This window comes from Pogona vitticeps, chromosome 2 (genome assembly GCF_051106095.1).
Source record: "Pogona vitticeps strain Pit_001003342236 chromosome 2, PviZW2.1, whole genome shotgun sequence".
In the NCBI taxonomy this organism is placed as follows: Eukaryota; Metazoa; Chordata; class Lepidosauria; order Squamata; family Agamidae; genus Pogona; species Pogona vitticeps.
In genome coordinates this window covers 122735504-122756121 of record NC_135784.1, presented here as the reverse complement: position 1 = coordinate 122756121, position 20618 = coordinate 122735504, and the positions used below count along the sequence as shown (strand labels likewise).

At 41.9% G+C, this 20618-nt stretch overlaps 1 protein-coding gene across 9 annotated transcripts in view; it reads left to right on the top strand.

Annotated features, from left to right (window-relative positions):
- The window catches only part of CACNA1A (calcium voltage-gated channel subunit alpha1 A), a 355947-nt gene that overhangs the window by 175778 nt on the left and 159551 nt on the right, over window positions 1-20618 (top strand). For all 9 annotated transcript variants that reach the window (XM_078385849.1, XM_078385848.1, XM_072990312.2 and 6 more), the window contains 2 exons: window positions 15685-15788; window positions 16097-16212. In XM_078385849.1, coding sequence (XP_078241975.1) covers window positions 15685-15788; window positions 16097-16212 — 220 coding nt within the window. The remainder of the gene's footprint in view (window positions 1-15684; window positions 15789-16096; window positions 16213-20618) is intronic.

Sequence of the window (20618 nt, the reverse complement as noted above, 5' to 3'; positions counted from 1 at the left end):
GACGTCTGTGGCAGATAAATGGAACTGAGGCTAGGGTGGGCGGAGCATGCACAATACAGGCAGCCTGTTACTTGTTACTTTTTTCTTGTAGCTCGAGAATGTTCCGAGAAGACCAACGCTGGCGCTGGATTAACCCTTTTGTGTGAATTCACAGAATGACCACTCGAAGAACCATGGTTACAGGTAAGTAACCTCTCTTTATGAATGCTGCCAGGATTCTGTGGAACAAAAGAAAAGGATCTAACAGCATATATGATTAAGAGGCCACTTCTCTAGTTCTGACAATGGTAACAACAAAGGCCCTCCAATAGAAAAGCAAGGTAAGGCTGGAAAAAGGAAGAACTTTTCACAAAATGAACTTATAAATGAAATGAAAACTGGCTGGAACACAACACTAAAACCGCTGGAAGCTTCAGCCTCACAATTAGCAGAGAAACTAAATGACACTGCAAAAAGTGAAGCCCTTGACAAAGGAATTAGGCGTCAATCACAGATCAAAGTGCTTGCCAAAGCCACCCAAGAATTACAGTTAAAGGTGGAAGCCCTTGAAAATTGGAATAGAAGATGGAATTTGAGGGTGAAAGGAATCCCTGAGCCAGAATTTAAAGGAGGCACAGTAGCTTGGTTTCCAGCCTGGGTCCCTTACCTACAAATTACTGAGTATGATTTGCAACTGGTGCACTGAGCCCTAGATCTTAGGCCAAAGCCACAAGCCAAGCCAAGCCGAGAGACATTATTATGTGTTTTGCATGTTGGTGTATATTGCCAAAGAAAAAGTCCTAGCTGAGCTTTCTAAAATGTGAAATATCAACTTTCAGGGAGCACCAGGTCTTCCAGGACATTCGTACAGATATACTACAAAAACGGAGTGTTCCAGCACCATGCAACAAAATTGAGAGAAGCCTCAATAAAATACCATTGGGAATTTCCCTTTCACTTGCTGGTGCAGCAAAATGATAAATCTTTATTTGCCTGTAACCATACAGAAGGAAGATGGCTGTTAGAAGCAATAGGAATAGATGTCTCCTCAATTCCAATTTGTCACAAAACAAACATCATCAATTCCATATCTCCAGGCAATTCACTATGGAAAATCAAGAAAAAGGATCTGAAGAAGGAACTGAAGCTCTGACAGAAGGGCATTTGTCCCAATACTTGGTCCATGCAGGGATGGGTTGGTTTGCTCTTTTTTTTTTTCCAGGCGATCACATGATGCAATCACTGGACCAAACTATTAGGTTTAAAAAAACGAGTCAACATTAGGTTTAAAATATGCATGGGCAGCATGATCTTTATTATAATATACCTAATGAAACATGGGGGGGGGGACTGCATACAAAAACCATTCAAGTCTATTTCAACAAATGTTAGAGAGACCACTCTTAAAATTATTTACAGATGGTACTAACTCCTCTTAAATTGTCATATGCTACCAAGAAATTCACTAAACTGTGTTGGAGGGGATGTGGAAGATAGGATTTTTTAATACATGTGGTGGTCAAGTTCCCCAAATCAAAATCTTATGGGACAATGTATTGAAAGAAATTTCAAATATTATTCAATATTCACCATAGAAAGCAGCAAAACAAATTCATTGGTAGCAGTATTTAGCATGTTTAAAATAATAGCAAAAATTTGCTACATAAAAGCATAATAACCTTTTTGCTGGTGGTAGCTAGACAGATGTTGGCCAGACATTGGAATGATGGGAAGTACCTAATAATGAACTGTTGGGTTAGATGGCTATTGGATATAGCTCTGTCTGGAGAAATTAACTCAAGAATTCCCCCAAGCAAGACAACTTTAAAAATTGCAGCATCAATGTGACTTGGTTTTCTTTTATTTCACTTATTGCAAAAAAAGATGATGAAAACACAAAACCTCTGAGCACACACTGTAAGACATGGAATAACCTTTTAGGTTGAACTATTCCATTAATTCATAATTTATGCATCTGAGTGGCCTCCATGGCCCCTCAATTACGATGCAGAGAGGGTTTGCAGGCTCCTTTATTAGAGCAACACAATGGTAATTGAGTCAATGTGGCTCAGTAACAAAACTTAAGTACTTCTATGAACACTAGGGAGTTAACTGCACTCCCAAATAGTCCAAGTCAGCAGGACCAGCCCACAACAGTCCTCTACTGGGAGGAGAGGAGCCATGCCTCCTCTACCAGTTCCAATACAGTACTCCCTGCAGGGGAGCCAAACATGAAGTGCCACAACAAAGATGCTGGAGGCTGGCACTCCACTGTCTCTGGAGTAGCCTAGCCTGGGCACCTTCTCTTGCTACTCCCTTATAGCCACGGTTGGTAGCAGCCGCTCCATACATGTGGTGCTCTTCCTTGGAGGTATGGCCAAAGTCGATACGGATGTGGCTGGGCTTGCCTGAGTAATGAGGTGCAGAAGGAAGTGGAATAGGAGGAGGAACAGCTGGCTAGTGCTGGATATGCTGCCCATGGAATCATCGTTGTGGAGCTGTTTGGTCCTGGCCCTTCCTCTGTTGGCGTCGCGCTGTGTGCTGGTTCTCTCACTGCTTTGCCTCTTGCCATCTCACCTCATGCCAGTATACTCAGGCAGCTTCCTCCTGTGCATAAAGAACTCCTCCCAAGGCCCAGCGTCAGGGTCCTGGTGATGAATCGTCCCCCAGCCAGCCATTAAGTGCCTCCTGGGCCTCCTCCCAGTCAACGGTGTGTACTCCCAAGAGTCCTCCTCTTCCTCCTCACTCTCCTCCTTAAATCCCCAGCCCTCCCTCCATGCTCACATGTCGCCTCCAAGGCATCATCTCTGTCGCTGCTGCCAATGCCCTACTCCACAGATGAACTGTGCATTGGGAATCTCGCCTTTACTCTCAGGGCGGTGGAAAGCCCACTGTCATCAGAAGGGGGATCAGGACCAGTCCCACAATGCATTACAATAACTGTGTTAAATTATTTTTCTTACACTGACAAGGGAATGCTTTTTTGATGCTGTTTGTTACTTTTTTTAAATTCAGTATTGGGTGCAAACTGTAAAAGTCACCATTCAATGGAAAGGTTGTGATTATTATGCTTAGCTATCACCTATATAAAATTGGGATGGGGGAGGGGTTAAAAAAGATAAAGAAAATTGATTGAAAAAGAGCCTCACTTCTGATCAAAAGCAAAAAAGAAACATAGGAAACATATACCATATTGTAGAAAGGACAGAGTTCTCCACATGGATTGTAAAAATCCTTTAAAAGGACTGCAGCACTAGCAAGAGGCAAATGATGGGTGTGACATGTGGAGGGAAACTGGCTGACTGCCAGAGGATCACTGTAATGGATGCAGCATTGATCAGTCATGTAAATGACAATTGATGAAACTGGGCATGCTGAATCTGTGTTTTGAGAAGTCTGAGGGATGTTGGGGTCAAAGGGATAAGCCCAGATTTCAAATCTTGAGGGAGAAGAGAAAAGACTCGGGAGACAAAAACAATTCTTCATGTTGTGGTAGTGTCAAAGGGACAGTTGTCGGAACACCTAAACAATGTGCATGCTAGTCCTCTCATAATGTATAGTCCAGATGATCAGTACATTCCCATTGTGCCTCCAAAAGGCCATTGCCCTCACAGCAGGTGCCACTACGGAATCTTGGGTGAAGGATAATAAATATTATTGAAGGTTTTTATATTTTATATTTGTATTGTGTAATCATAGCACTTCATTCAGGTTTCTACAGTCTCTTGAAGAAACCATTTGAAAGGAGAACAGATCATACAAGAGCTAAGTGGCTAGTAAATGACAGGAAAACAAGCATAGACAAAAGGAATCTTAAACAGCAAGAATGCAGTGCCTGAGGGATCAGATTTGAAAACTCTCATATATATCCCTCTGACCACCTCAAATTCAGGAATCAAGGCTCTATAGCAAAATTGTCATTAGTGCTCACCATCCCCTCCTCTGCATTGTTTGTGGAAAGACAGTAAATAATAAATTTATTGAGTGATCTCTATGATACAGTATAGCATGTTTTGGTTGTTCTGGGTTTTTCGGGCTCTTTGGCCATGTTCTGAAGGTTGTTCTTCCTAACGTTTCGCCAGTCTCTGTGGCCGGCATCTTCAGAGGACAGCAACCTGTGCTCTGGTGTAGTTGGCTTGGGAGTGCAGTATTTATGGCTGTGAGATAGGCTTTTGTCTTTTTCTGTAGATGGGTGATTAGTATGTATTGTTGTGGGTGTATTGTTGTGCTAAGGAGAAGAGATTATCTGTTCCTGTGGTTGGTGTCATTAGCTGGTCTTTTATGTGTAGTGATCCCCTGTCCTTGTGGCTCCCAGGGAGTGTGGGGCATTGTGTTATCAGTATGCTGATGACACTCAGCTCTACATCTCCTTTCCACCAACTGCAGGTGATGCTGTTCTGTCCCTTCAGCGCTGCCTGGGGGCTGTACTGCAATGGATGCAGGAAAATGGGCTGAGACTGAACCCGGACAAGACGGAGGTTCTGAGGATGGGTGCCCCCACCATCGGTGGCTTGGGTGACTCCCTCTCGTTTGGGGGGTGACCCTTGCCACAAAGAGAGGGGTCCGCAGTCTGGGGATTCATCTGGACCTGGTGCTCACCATGGAGACTCAGGTGGCGTCGGTGGTCCGCACCGCCTTTTTCCACCTGTGGCGGATAGCCCGGCTGCAGCCCTATCTCAATGTGGGGGCGCTCACTACCTCGGTTCACGCGCTCGTAATCTCGAAATTAGACCAATGTAATGCACTCTACATGGGGCTGCCTTTGAGGTTGACGCGGAAATTCCAGGTGGTGCAGAATGCGGCAGCCAGGCTCCTTAGCAGAGCGAGAAAATATCATCACTTTTCTCCTATTTTGGCCGTGCTGCATTGGCTGCCCATTCGGTTCCGCGTGGACTTCAAAATTCTAATGCTTACATATAAAACCCTAAACGGTTTAGGGCCTCAATAACTGGAGGAACGCTTACTCCCACCTCGTTCTACCCGTGTCACTTGTGCGAGTCAGGAGGTGAGGCTGAGGAGCCTGACGCCGAGGGAGGCCCGGAAGGAAAAAACAAGAAACCGGGCCTTATCGGCGGTGGCTCCTCGGCTCTGGAACAACCTGCCTCCGGAGATTCACACAGCTCCCTCGCTGGGTATTTTTAAAAAATAACTGAAAACATGGATGTTTCCCCTTCTCTTTCTATTATGATCTATGATGTCTTCTCTCCATCTTCCAGAATCTTTCTTATTGTGTAAAATTTTGTTTTTATATATACATATTTGTTCATGTATTTGTGTTGTAAGCCGCCTAGAGTGGTCGCAATGACTAGATAGGCAGGGTATGAATGGAATGAATGGAATGAATGAATGAATGAATGAATGAATGAATGAATGAATAAATAAATAAATAAATAAATAAATAAATAAATAAATAAATAAATAAATAAATAAATAAATAAATAAATAAATAAATAAATAAATAAATAAATTGAATCTTGCTCTAAAATATTAGTGACAAGGTAGGATCCTCCACAGTACCAAAAGGAACGAGAGTACCTTAGGGTGTGTAGAGAGCTGCTGGAAAAGAACGGTTTTCTCCAACAGTGGCAAGTGACTAGAGAGCTGCTACTCCTGCCCACTTCAGACCACTCAGTAACAGCCTCTTGAGGCATCTGTATCACTCTACTTTGCATAAGCCTTGCTAGGCACAGTAACCTGGAGTAATTTAAAGAATAAGCATAAGGAGAATTCCGCTGGGTCAGACTAAATGCCCTGTACAGCATTATATTTCCAATGGTGAATGGCCAAATGCTTCTAGGAATTCCACAAATTAGGCAATGAAGGAAATACCACTCTGCTATTGGAATTGGACAACCCTGGCAACTGATAGCACATTGCCTCTGAACATGGAGAGGTCCCGCAGTATCAACAGCGGACATTTCCAGTTCCCGTTGCATGTCATCCACCTAAGGTGGCCAAAGCCATCTTCATCTCATAACCAGAAATGAAGCTAGACTGAAATGAATCTAGAGATAATCCATTCCATCCATTAATACTGTATTTGGAATCTGTAGAATTCAGTAATATTATATGATGGAAGAATATAAGTCTTGATATTAGAGCACATTTATTAAGCTGGTCCCGATGATCCTTTTTAGGGAGCAGTGTACAAAGGGGGGTGGCAGCCTGGAACTGACATTCTTCAAGAGTATGGGCATTGGGAAAAGTGTGCCAGACCAATTACTGTTCATTTCTTCACTCCACCTGAGTGACAATTTCCCTTTACTTTTTATAAGAATTGGTTCCTACATTTGCTATTTTTTTCTCGTTTCTTTCTGTAAACATGATTGGAAGGCCTGTAGTGTTTTTTAAATGTTTGCACAGCAGTGATAAAGTATTGACATTGTATAAATAGTATATTAATGATAGATCCCATGTTAAAGCTAATAGTGAACAAAAAGCTCCAGAGCTACTGCTGTGTAGTATTATGTATGCTTGCTCATATTGTTGGTAGTTTAGTTTGGTTGCATAAGTTGGAGGCCGTAAATGTATGCATAATACAATGAGAAATAATTGTGTATGAGACTGCAACAGATGAGCACCAGTACTGCTCATCAGAGGACCTGGCTATTTAAACCCCAACAGCTTGTATCTGGGGGCCCCCCGACAGCTTACATTTGGAAAATAGGCAGCTGTCTTTTACCAGCTAACAGACCCCAGGTCCATTTAGCTTCTTATGGCCTACACTGAAAACAGTAACTTTTCAGTGCTTTAGATAGAAGATGGGAACCTTTCCTTCATTTCCCTAAAGATGCAAGGGATTGCACTAGGTTCTTCTGCATGTAAAACATTTGGCAGGCCTCCAGCGCTGAATTTATTCCCCTTCCTATTCTACGAAATTCTGTCCCTCAATTTACAAATCATTCACCCATTCATTACATTATGAGCTCTTTGTGGGCAACACCAGATTCATGTTCAGTTCAACATGGTCTGGAAAAAAACAATCCATGCTCTGGTCTTCAGACTTAAAAAACGACAACAGTTGCCCCCAAAATTACACTTCTTTTGAAAGTTCCTGCTGTAGATGCTGCCGAAGTGGCTTTTCCAGTTTGGAGACATGTGCCTTGCTTCTCTGAGGGTATATGGATGTAGCATTACTACAGTTCAAAATGTGGCAGTGGTTTTGGTACTGCATGTTGATTCAGCTTTGGATGCGTATGTAGATATGTGAGAACTAATCAGCCAAAAGGAAACCAGACAATGTGTAGCAGGATAAGTAGCAAACTCCAGACTTGATCTCCACCTGAATAAGGGTACACAATTAGATACAGTATCTGATTCTCCCAGTGCTCATTTGACAACATTTGAACCCAGAACTTCTCCAACCATGACGTATTTTCTCCATTTCCAGAACTCCATGTAGAATCATATCACCACGAGTGGGGAAACACTAATAATTATGACCTGTTGCTGCAACACAGGGTATGGAAGACAGGGAGCATTTTACTTTTGCCCACAAACCCTAGCTGGCACCAATGACAAAAGTCTCCAACGTACAGCTATTCAAAATAACTAGCAGAGCTGCTGTAAGGGTCTATATCAGTGATGGCAAACCTGTGGCATGTGTGCCACAACTGGCACGCAGAGCCCTCTCTGTGGGCACGTGAGTCAGAAGTCGCTAGATTGCTACCCCTGGCAGCCAAATTTGAGGAGGAGGCTGCAGCTGTGGTGCTAGTGCCTTGACAGGCGGGCCAGGACCTTGAGCAGCTGGTGCTGGCGGTGGCGGGTGGGCCAAACTATAGACAGTGCTGGGGTTGAGCACAACTGGAGGCGGATCCAGAGGGGGGTCTGGAGGCACCTCGTGCCCGAAATTCCTTCTTCTGCCGCCGCCACTTCCACTTCTGGTGCCACCACCATCTGCTAGGTTGTTGTTGTTTTTTTCCAGTTTGGGCATTCAGGCTCAAAAAGGTTCACCATCACTGGTCTATATAATGCACAGTGTCCTCGGTCTGAGCTCTCCATAGCACCTTGGTGGTTGAAATATCTGGAGGTGGTAATGTGAATAGTTAGGGGGGAAGGTCAAATGCCCCTCACCTTTTCTTATAGTGCTGGCAGCCCAATTTACTGAAACACTTTGCTTTGCTTTGGTTTTTTACATATAACACCCTCCCATCAGGATCTTGATAAACTCTGATTTTGTGATCCAGAGTCTCTCCCACTCTCCTGTCCAGGGATCTTGTACCCAGATCTATTCCCAACCTGGGGGCAATCCCCTCTCTTCTCTTTTTATCTCCGCCATCCCCGCCTCAATCTCCACCCTCTTTTTCCTACCCGTTCCCGCCAAATGTTCTTCCATTTGAACGGCTATCGTTAGCCTGCGCATTTTGACTTCTAAATCCTGCCTATCGGTACCTTGAGCAACAATAAATAGAAGTAATTGTTTGCTGTATGACTTTATCAGCCTGTCACATTGTTGTGGAGGAAAATTGGCCCACTCTCCTTTATAACATTGTGGTCATTTGTTTATGCACAGCTCTCTTTTGTTCCCACCATAGCATTTCAATATGGTTGAGATTTTGACAGGGCTATTGCAACTTGATTCTTTTATTTGTCAGCCATTCTGTTGTAGATTTGCTGGTGTGCTTGGGATAATTGTCCTATTGCATGTCCCAGTTTTGGCCAAGCTTTAGCTATCAAGCATATGGTCTCACATTTGACTCTAGAATACTTTGGTATACAGAGGAGTTCATGGTCGACTCAATGATTGCAAGGTGTCCAGGCCCTGCGGCTGCAAAACAAGCTCAAATTATCTCCCCTTCATCACTGTGCTTGACAGTTGGTATGAGGTATTTGTACTGATATGCTGTGCTTGGTTTTCACCACACATGACACTGTGCATTGTGGCCAAACATCTTCACTTTGGTCTCGACTGTCCAGAAGTCTTGTGGTTTGTCCAGATGCAACTTTGCAAACCAAAGCCACGCTGCCACGTTCTTAGAGAGAAGAGACTTTCTCTTGGCAACGCTTTCAAACAAACTACGTTTGTTGTCTTTTTCTAATTGTACTTTCATGAGTTTTAACATTTAGCATGGTAACTGAGGCCTGTAGAGTCTGAGATGTGTCTTTTGGAATTTTTGCAATTTCTCTGAGCATTCCACAATCTGACCTTGGAGTGAATTTACTCAGACATCCACTCCTGGGAAGATTGGCAACTGTCTTGAATGTCTCCGCTTGTGAATAATCTTTCCCCCTGTAGAATGATGGACTTTCCATTGTTTGGAAATGACCTTCCAACCCTTCCCAGATTGATGGGCAGCAACAATTGCTTCTCTACAAGCATTGCTGATACATTTCCTCCTTGGCATTGTGTTAAATCACACACCTGAATGCTCCAGATTAGCAAACTTTGGCTTTATTTGACCAAGTGGTCACACTTGCATGATGATGGGTTACTAAAGGGCATTTGATTAGCAGCACCTGGCTGTTACTTAGCCTCTTAATACCTATGGAATCAGTAAGGGTGTACTTAGTTTTTTACACATGGTTTCTCCATTTTGTCTTTATTTTTGTAAAATAAATGATGACATGGTGTAATATGTCATGTGTTGTTCTTCATCTGAGGTTGTATTTACAAAATTTTCACACTTGCTAAGGACCAGATGATTTTTATTATGTCCTAATACGTAAAGCATAAAATTCAGAGAGGGTGTACTTTGCAGTGGGAATTACAGAAATTGTACTTTTGATGCTGCCCAGAAATGCAATCATTTATGTGGTGCTTAAGAATCCAGACATGGGATTGGGGTAGTCAAGCAGCTAATAAGCCTCAGTACACAGTTGGACAGCTGGGGCTAGCTTGGTGAATCATACCTAGGGCTCTAGGGCCAGCCTGCAAAGCTTGTGAACTACCAAGCCTAGGGTCTAGAGTTGAGAATAGAAAATCAGGCATTGATATGATCATAGTTGCATAACAAATATATCCAACAGGAGTTCGGTCACTATTGTTGGAAATAAGTGGAGTAAAAGCTCTGTATCTTCTTATCTTCCAAACCAAGACCCCAAAAGACTCAATGAGGAGCAACGGGTATGACAGGATAAAAATACTGAACAATCAGTTTGAATTAGCACAATACTCAAGTCTGTGCTAGGGGCTGCCGAACTGGCAGACTCAGCCTGCAAAAAAAATTCACTTTAAAATTGAAACAACATAGCCTACAGGATCCTGAACGAATGAGATGCCTGTTAGGGAAATGGGAAGTGAAAAAGAGAGAGAGCACTTTCAAATTATACATTGGCATCATTTTTCTCAGCAGCATTTGATTTGATAGATATATCTGAGAATGGAGAGGCAATGGGAAGACCCTCTATACGCTCCCCCTTGGCTCATTCACTAACACACAATTGTAGAAAGAGAAATTGGAACATTCAGTTTCTCTCCCCCCCCCCCCTCTGTGTGTGTGTGTGTGTAGTTATCTGCTTTGCAGGCATCTTGCTTTCATGCACTTCCTAACTTGTAGTCTGCAGAAGTCTACACAGTGGGCTAGGTTATACTGATCGATCACTTGTGACATATTCATCCTGAGTACTTCCCTGCATTGTTTTGAACCCAGTTGTTGCTGCTGCTGTTATGTGCTGTCAAGTTGCCTTTGTCTAATGGTAACCCTACGTATGAGGGGCCACCAAGTCTTGCCTCCATTGTTTCAGTCAAACTTATTTGGTTTTTTCCCCCTGAAAATTCTTGTACAAGCTGCAGCACTATAACTATGCCTTTTCTTAAAAATAAGCAGTATCAGAAAATCAGTAAGTAAAATATTTTTAAATGTGCATAGTGTTTTATTATCAAATTCTTATTACAGTTCAAAGAATTAGCAATACTTTGCTCCCAAGTTCACAAGACGCACAATGCTTTGGACATTTAGGCTGCAATACTATATTCACTGTGTGAATTTTAATGTTGTGAGCTGCTTTGGGTCCCTTGTTGGGAGAAATGTGGCATATAAACAAAACTAATAATAACAATAATATATGTCAATAGTTGAGGATGATAGGAGTTTAAGTCCAGTAATATATTGCAAACTGTACATTTCTCACTCCTGCTACACACACTTACCTAGTCCCCTTGAGCTTAAGAGGAAGACTTCAGAACATGGCCAAAGAGCCCAAAAAACCCACAACAACCATCAGATACCGGCCGTGAAAGCCTTCGAGAATACTTCTGAATAAACATTACAGTAGTATTTAATATTTCCTAATGGTAGTGCACTGGGTTGGCTACTTGGATCATGTTTGTGCATCTTGTTGTTGTTTGAACATGGTTTATAAATGATGTAATCACAAAGGTAACTCTGAGTAAATCTTAGAGTCTGTAGTGCATTGTTGCTTTAAATTACTTTCAGAATAGGAATAAATTCTTTTGTTGACAGGAGGGAGGTCTTGCTTTTTGTTATCTAGGTAGAAATGGTATCCTATTTAAAGGGAAAAAATCTACTTCAGTGTTGGATTGCCTTGCTTCTTCACAATTTTGCCAGAGTGTTCTCAGTTCACTTTTCCTGCACCCACCTTGCCCTCTTTTCTCAGAGTCTTGTGCCTTTGTGAAGGTGCCCTGGATAGCTAACCAGAACATCTTTCATTTGTAGCCTCTTGGGAAAGCAAACTATCCAAAAAGGTTTCATTACTCTCCTGTGCTCATCTTGCTGTCCTCACATTTAGGTCTCCTACCAGCTATTTAAAAGCTATTGTTATCTGTTCTTCCCCAAGTCATTCCTGTACCTAAAAATGAAACAAAGGAAGAACGTATGCATATTTCCAATGAGGAATAGGGCATTGATGATCTACTCCAAGGTTCAAATTCTTTGCTAGTGCCAATTCACACAAGCATATCCATTGCTTAAGGAATTCGGCATGAAGTAATGATGATTTCTCTGATGTCTTAATTGCACTGATGTCTTAATTGTGTATTGCTCTCTGTGTTTACTCTCTATGTGCATATACACAACTTCACACCTGGCACATCATCAGTTTAATATCAATCAATACATGCTAGCTTTGGTGCCCAGATACCACCTCCCCACCCCTGAGCTCCTAGTCAGGCTGGAAAATTCCAAAAGCATGTTTGGGCTTATTGATGTCTTTGGGTACCAACTCATTTCCTTGGCACTTCAGTTAGGGATAGTGAAAGCTTTTTTCTTTTTCTTTTTTTAGTTAAGAGAGTGTGGGGAGTCAAGATAAGGATATAAGAAACAGAGAGAGAAATTGGGCAAATTTAAAAGTAAGTGGAAGAAAATACGAACTAGGAGAGGGAGGTACAGAAATGTCTGTGAAGAGTGGATGAATAGGAAAAGATGGGGGAAAGATAGGAGTATTGTGACAACTGTAGTGGTGCAGGAGAGAAGATCATGAGATATAAGAATACACAGAGCCTTCTGCGATGAGGAAGATGAAGTTTGCTGAAAGAATGGACACAGAAACTGAAAAATAGATCAGCAGATACTTCAGTAAAAGAAGCAAAAGAGAGAGGGCAGCTATGAGATGAGGTCCAGAATAGTAGCAATGGAAGCAGGAGAATTTGTTATAACACGTGCTGTGGTTTTAAATAGCTGGTAGGAGACCTGAGTATGTACATATCTATATGTTTGTCATATCCTTATCCCATCGTTACTCCAGTGATCTCAAAATTACATATGTAGTTCAAACCCTCATTTTATTATAACAGCGCTTCTTACATGGTCAGAGTGTCATTTGAATTTTCTTTCTGGTCTCACTCACACAATCCATTGGTGTCTCAGGGCTCATCTACATTGGCTGTTTTAGAGCAGGCTGATATGGGCTAAACTGGATTGTTTGGAGTTGGGTGGAGGTTCATGGATTTGGCTGCAAGCAATCTCTTGACTGATATTTTCAGAAAAAATTATATATCCCTTGACAGCCAGGGAGGCTTGCTTTGGTCCATTCCCAGCAATTCTAAATGCTGAAAACAGACCAAAACAAAGTGATCCTACCTGCCCCCAAAATGGATACGCCTCTGACAAGGGCTCAGAAAAGGTAGATTGGACTACTCTGGGGATGGTTTGGTTTGCTCCAGCGAATACATCATATGATCACCAAAAACCAAAAAAAAACACAAACCAACCTGTCCTTGCAGCAGACCAAACAGTAGGACAATTTCCTGTCTGATGGAGCCTTCAGTCTCCTGTGTCCTATCCACCCCCTGAAATTTTAGGATTCTGTTCATTTGGTTTTTGTATGTGTAACAAAATTGATGGGCTTAGAAGTATTATTTTTAATGTCATTTATCCTGAAAACTCCAACAAAGAGAAAGCAGATGTGTGAGGCTTGCACTTGTATTAAGTCAACACTAGTGCCAGTTAAGTCTCTGGTGGAGAATGAGGTCTGGCATAAGAACATCTCAAGTGGATGCAAATTCCTTTTTTGTGCAAGTCACCTGGCAGCTCAGCATACTTGGTGGCTGGAGTTCGCAAACTACCACATTGCACAAGATGGTTTTGTTCCTCAGTCTATATTTAGTTGAGAGAAATGGGGACAGAGAGTTGTTAGTGGTTCACGTACCTGCAATCCATACAAAGCAGCTTCTTATAGTCCCCTCCAGCCGGTGCTGAGTAGCCGGGCTTCACAAAAGAGTAAGTTCCATTAGCATGTTCCTTAGGGCAAACCAGTGACCCATTTCTAATGTTGGCTTTCAAGGCACAGAGGAGAGACAAACTACCTTCTGCTTTAAAATGATCTGCATAGAAGCAGGGCATGTTTAGAATTCTATAGTAAGAGGTACTTGATACAAAGATATGGAGCAGGGAATAAACTGTTTTGTTGATGGTATTAGTAAGGTAGAAAGGAGATATGGGCTGAAATCCAATAGTAAATTGTAACTTGAGGAGCCCAATGAATCAAGGGAACTTATGGAGGATTTGACTCACTAGATTCCCTCTGATCAATGGGCCTCGTCTAGTTGCAGTTTATTACTGGATTTCATCCACTGAAGCAAAAGAATGGCTTATTGGGAATCAAGAACTTTGGTTCTGGATAGCGTGATGTACAAGAGTTGAATAAAAAGCCTGAAAAGTCAGGATTTCCAGTTTTTTGTTCCAGTTGTTAAAAGGAAGTATAAATATAGCACAGCCATCATCAGGTGAGAACTATACTTCAAGCTCATTCTTTACAGACCACACCAGTTCAGCTCTGGTGTAAAGGTAGTTACTCAGTTGTGCAAGCAGAGGAACCAGTTTTGTGTTTCCATCATACCTCTTATTTGTTTTAAGATAGTGATGAAATGTCACTGCCCACTGGTTAACTGGAAATAGAATAACAGACCTAAAAGCCAAATCTCTTGAAAATACTACCTTACACTGTCTACTATCTGGCCAGCACTGCTATTTTAGATGCTTTGCATGAAGATGCTGGTAGTTGAACCTGTGCTCTTCCATATGTAATATACAGTATGTGCTGTGTTGTTGAGCTATAGACTCTGTCATTCAACTTCTAACAAAATAACAGAGTGTATGCTTTAATTATTGGCCAGTCTCCAATATTCCATTTTTGGGCAAGGTTTTAGAGCAGATGCTGGCTTCTCATCTCTTGTAGCCCAGTTTGAGGCCTCGTTATGGGACAGAGATGGCTGTAGTTGCCTTGATAGATGACATACATTGGGAATTAGAGCCGGGAGGGTACTGTTGGTTCTGGTGGACTTCTCAGCAACTTTCAGCACCATGTATTCTTATGAACTATCTTGCAGTGGCACCAGTCCTTCCTGAAGAAATGAACTCAGAAAAGAGTCCTGAAAGATTACTATTTGGTGCCTTGGCCTTTGGCTTATGGTGCCCCTTGGGGTTCTGTTTTGTTTCCCATGTGTTTTAATATTTATATGAAAATGCTGGGAGAGGTTGTCTGGAGTTTTGGAGTTTGACGCCACCAGTATTCTGATGACACCCAACTCTAACTCAATTTTCCTTCTAATTCCAAGGAAGCCATTTCTGTTCTAAACTGGTGTCTGGCATCAGCAATGGACTGGATAAAGGCAAACGGATGAGACTTAATCCTAACAAGATGTTTCTGCTTTCTTCAACCACTCTTCTTTACTATATTCAAAAACTGATTTGTGACGATATATACAAATATGCATTTGTCGAATAACTGCTGCTGTTAGTGCACTACTCACTTTTCAGTTTATTAGTGCTTAAGATATCACTCACAGTAATTGTGAGATGAACCAGAGAACCCCATACAGCCCAATCTTTTTTATGCTCACAACAGAAGGCTTTCTGTGTCAGAGAACTCAGGAGGCATCAAACTGTTTTGTTTTTAACACTGGAGATTTGGTTGAGAGATTGGAGATACAGTAACTGTTTTGAAGTAAAGGAATGATGTGGGAATGTCTGGTTCCTCCCACACTTAAGGGTCTATATTTTTTCGTGATGTTGGAGGGCAGTATGCTAGTAGGTAGGTGGATTGGCTAACTGGTTCGTTGGTGGATAGGTGGTAGGCTGGTGGGCTTACCCTCAGGTTAGTAGTTTGCCCATACCTGCATTTGTAAGTTGACTTCTTGTAGAGCATTGTTCATTTTGCTTTCCTTAGGGCATATAATGAATGTGTTGATTATTTCTGTGCAAATTGTGCCCCATGTCTTTGGCATCTAGTGATTGCACCCTCTCTCTCTCTCTCTCTCTCTCTCTCTCTCTTTCTTTCTTTCTTTCTCTCTCTCTCTCTTTCCTGCAGAGCAATGATGCCTCAGGGAGTGCTTGGAATTGGCTGTATTTCATCCCTCTCATCATAATTGGATCCTTTTTTATGCTCAACCTTGTACTGGGGGTGCTTTCTGGGTAAGTATATAGCATTCCTGCCCTAGACAGAAGGTTAACACACAAAGCCTACAGTTGTTACTTTCATCCTGCAAAAAAGTGCCATTTTAAAGTAATTGCAGCCCTGATTTCTGGATTCATTACTGCTGTTCTTTCTCATGCTGTCACTCATAGACCATGATTGCACACAACAGCAAACCACTGTTCTATAGACTTATGGCATGTAATGGCAAGGGAATAGGCTGATAATGCACACTGACCAACAGCAGTTGCTGTTATACTCCTGTTCTATGAGAACCTTTAACACGGAGACCTTGCTTTATCTACAGAGAGTTTGCCAAAGAAAGGGAGCGGGTGGAGAACCGACGAGCGTTTCTGAAGTTGAGACGACAGCAGCAGATTGAACGTGAACTCAATGGCTACATGGAGTGGATCTCCAAAGCAGGTCTGTAATTTTCTGTGCTTTTGGTCATATGTATCTTTTCTTCTTCCTTTCTGGACTTCCCTATTTTTAGCCCTGGAATCATTGTTAAAGATTTTATCCTTTAGTTTTAGTACTATATGTTTTCTTTATTATTATTCTGCATTGCTCTTCATTGTAATCACCAACACTTTAACTGCTGCAGGATTCTGCACTAGGCCCACGATCATTCATCATCTTTATAAGTGATGTACAAAGAAGTGAAGGGGGTGTTTATCAAATCTGTGGATGATACCAAATTTGGGAACTAATATATTAAAAGGCAAAAGCCTACGCTAATAAAAATAATTTGAACTTGTAAGTGTAAAGTTCTGCATTGGAGTAGGTGGGAAAATCAGCTGCTTAGTTGATAAGTATACACATGGAAAGGTTCTAGGGGTATTAATGAGCAAGAGGCCTAAAAAGCTAACATGTAACAAAAGCTTAATGTTCAAATCATGGAAAGTAGGGGTACCACATGGTTCTGCTCTGGTCATGCTGAATATTTGCTGTGACAAGTTATTTAAGAAAAATACTGACAAACTCGAACAGTTTTAGAGGAAGATGACAAATATTGTGAAGGCATGCAGACCAAGTCCTATGAGAAAAGTAGAAAGAGGCACATATAGTCTGGAAAGGGATGGTTTAAGAGATTAAGAGCCATTTTCAAATATTTGAAGAGTTTGTCATGTAGATGATGGATCAGTATTGTTTTCTGTTGCTCCAGAAGGTAGGAACCGAAGTATCAGGTTCAAATTACAGAGAGGTAAGGTAAAGGTTCCCCTTGACATTTAGTCCAGTCATGTCCAACTCTAGAGGGCAGTGCTCATCCTCGTTTCCAAGCCATAGAGCCAGCATTGTCTGAAGACAATCTTCCATGGTCATGTGGTCAGCACAACTAGACACGGAATGCTGTTTCCTTCCCACCGTGGTGGTACCTATTTATTTACTCGCATTTTTACATGCTTTCGAACTGCTAGGTTAGCAGGAGCTGGGACAAAGCTATGGGAGCTCACTTTGTCGTGTGGATTCAATCTTACGACTGCTGGTCTTGTGACCTTGCAGCACAGAGGCTTTTGTGGTTTAACCCGCAGCACCACCACGGCTTTAAATTACAGAGAAGCAGATTTCAAACAAGCACGGGGAATCTCCAGTCCTATGATCAGTTCAACAGTGGAACGTATTGTCTTAGCTGGCAGCATACTCTCTTTTGTTTAAGGTTTTTTTTGGTTGTATCACCATATCAGATGACATCAATAATAGCAAAAAAAAAGGTGAACTTCAGTAGGACAAAAAGGGTGAGAATGCCATTTTGTTTGTTTTTTCTATAGGGTACCTTTCTGATAGTGTTATAAATAGAATTAAAAACAAAATAAACTATACATTAAATTTAACAATTCAACAACAACAGCAATTAAAATACACTGAATGATTAAAACATTTAAAACTTTAAATGCAACCTACCCAACTAAAAACGCCATTCAAGGACTCAGTTATCAATATTAAAAGCCTGGCTGAAGAGGTGAGTCTTCAACTGTGGGCAGAAGAATAAAAGGAGGGGACAACCTAACCTCCTGAGGGAAAGTATTCCATCATCTGGGAGATGCCACAGAGAAGGCGCTTTCTTGTGTCCCCATCAAACATGCCTGTGATAGCAGTGTGACTGAGAGGAGGGTCTCTGCTGAAGATCTTAAGAGCCAAGAGGCCTATTACGGTCCTTCAGGTTAAAAAAAAAAGTGTGCTGCTTATATACTGCCCCATAGCGCTTCAAGCACTCTCTGGGCGGTTTACAAGTAGTCTGGACCCAAGCCGGATAGGGCTTTATAGGTTAAAAACAGCACATTGAATTGGGTCTGGAAACAGATTGGTAGCCAGTGAAGTTATTGTAGCAGGGGTGTTATATGTATGCTCCCTATAACTGACATCTGCTCCCTATAGCTACATTTTGAACCAGTGAAAGTTTCCAGACCATCTTCAAAGGCAAACCCATGTATAGAGCATGTTACAGTAATTCAAGTGGGATGTAACTAAGGCATGTACCACTGTAGTCAAATCAGATATCTCAAGGAACGGGCACAGCTGGTGCACCAGTTTTAACTATGCAAATACACTCCTGGCCATCACCCAATCCTGCTTATCCAGGCTCAGGGATGAATCCAGGAGTACATTCAAGCTGAGGACCTGCATTTTGAGAGGGAGTGTAACTCCATCCAGCACAGATTGCATCTCTGTTCATTCATCTGCCTTCTGAATGTCCAAGACCAGCTCAGCTCTGTCTTGTCTGGATTAATTTTCAGTTTGTTCACCATCATCTAGTCCAGTGGTTCTTAACCTTTTTGAAAGAAACGCCCCCTTATGCCATTGAGGAAGTTACCATCGCCCCCCTCCCCGCGGTGATATCTTATTTATTTATTTATTTATTTATTTATTTATTTATTTATTTATTTATTTAAGACACTTAAATCCAATGACCCCTGAAAACAAAATTCAATTCCAAGAAAATGAAATGCCCCCCAAAAGTAACATTTAATGATTTAGTTGCAAGCAAACCCTGGAGGACACCATAAGCCAAGGGCCTGAGTATCAAACAGCAATCCCCCAGTACCACCTTGTAAGTTCTCCCTTCCAAGAAGGACCTGAGCTACTGCAAAACAGTGCCTCCAAGTCCCATTCCACAGAGATAGCCCAGAAGGATACCACTGTCCATGGTACTGAAACTTGCTGAAAGGTCCAGTAGAACCAACAGGGACACACACACAGCCTGTCCAGTTCCCAGCATATGTCATCCACCAGGGCAACAAAAGGTGTCTCAATCCTATAGCCAGGCCTGAATCCAGATCGTAATGGGTCTAGATAATCTGCTTCGTCCAGGAATCCTTGGAACCGAGAAACCACAACACTACCTTGCCCAGAAATCAAATGTTTGAGATTGGCTGATAGTTGTCCAGTAAAGAGGGATTCAAGGACAGCTTTTTCATGAGTCTTATTACTGCTACCTTTAAACAAGCTTGGATCCTACCCTGCTGCCAGGAGGCATTCAGCACTCCCCTTAACCACTTGACCATTGTGGGTGATCACGGACCAAAGGAAGGCTAATTGCCTTAGAGAGAGAACAAAGGAGTCGACAGTGGATGTCCGAGCCAGTGGAGCCTACAGGCAATGCCCTGAGAGCTCTTTTATTTACTTAGCATGATTACATAGTATGTTATGAGAGAGACAGATAGGATACTAGTCACCTAATCATAACTAGGATTGGCTAAAATAACTCTTTGACCTTATGCTCTACCTCTAAGCGAAAGGGCAGAATAAAGGGCTACCCCACCTGCTGGCAGCTGCCGCTTCCTGCCAGGAGTGTATGCACGTCACCAGAAGAGAATGCAGCTACAGCTTTTAAGCAGAAGTTTCCCACAGACCATTCCCCCTCTCACTGCATTTATAAGCCAGGAGATCTAGCACACATGTGGTGGTGTTCATCTCTCCAAGAATCCTGTTCACATCCTCAGGCTGCACCAACTGACATGTATCCATTATAAGGGGCCAAACAGGGGCCAAATGTGCATGCATAGAACTTGTATTAACTACAGCATAAAAATCAGAGTGGATCCGAGACTTTGCCTGCAAAGCGCCATGCAAATTCTTCACTGCAGTTTACTGAGTGATCAACATCCTGTTCTTTTGGTGGGACATGTATTAAGGCCTTGACTACTTGAAACAACTCTACTGGATGACTCTGTGCAGATGCAATGGCAGCAGAAAATAATCCTTTCTCCTTTCTCCTTTGTTAATATTTTCATATTAACAAAATACATAAAACAAAATACGAAAAAACTTAAACAAACTCCCTTTACATTTACATAGACAAAGAGTTCGGTACAGGCTTGTTACGTAATTGCTAAGCATCTAATTTCTGTAATTACTACTATTTGCTGCTAGTTCATGTACAGAGAGTAAGGATAAATATATTTCTCTTTGTGGATGGTGGATTAATGGATTTTGTCTGTTGATGGACAAGAAGTACATTAAGGTTCCTTCTAGTCCTGTGGTTCTATCTTTAACCCCAGTGGCTTTGAACCAGTGATCTCCTCATCAGGAATTCCCAAATTTTTACTTGAGTTGTGTATTTAGCCTAGTTTTGGATTGGAGTAAAGACAGATTTACCAAAATGTACTTCAGATATGTCACCACCACCACCACCAAAAAAGCAGGCAACAAGGACTGGTGTTTTCTTATTTTCTGGGAATTGACTTTTTCTGATCTTAAACATCCCAGTTTGCTGTTTTGGTGTTAAGATCTTATTTGGCTGGCACTGAAGGAACATTTGGGACTTTGAAAAGTTTTAATCTGAAAAATACTTGGTTTTGAAATGATGCTAGTGATATATTTATTTTTGC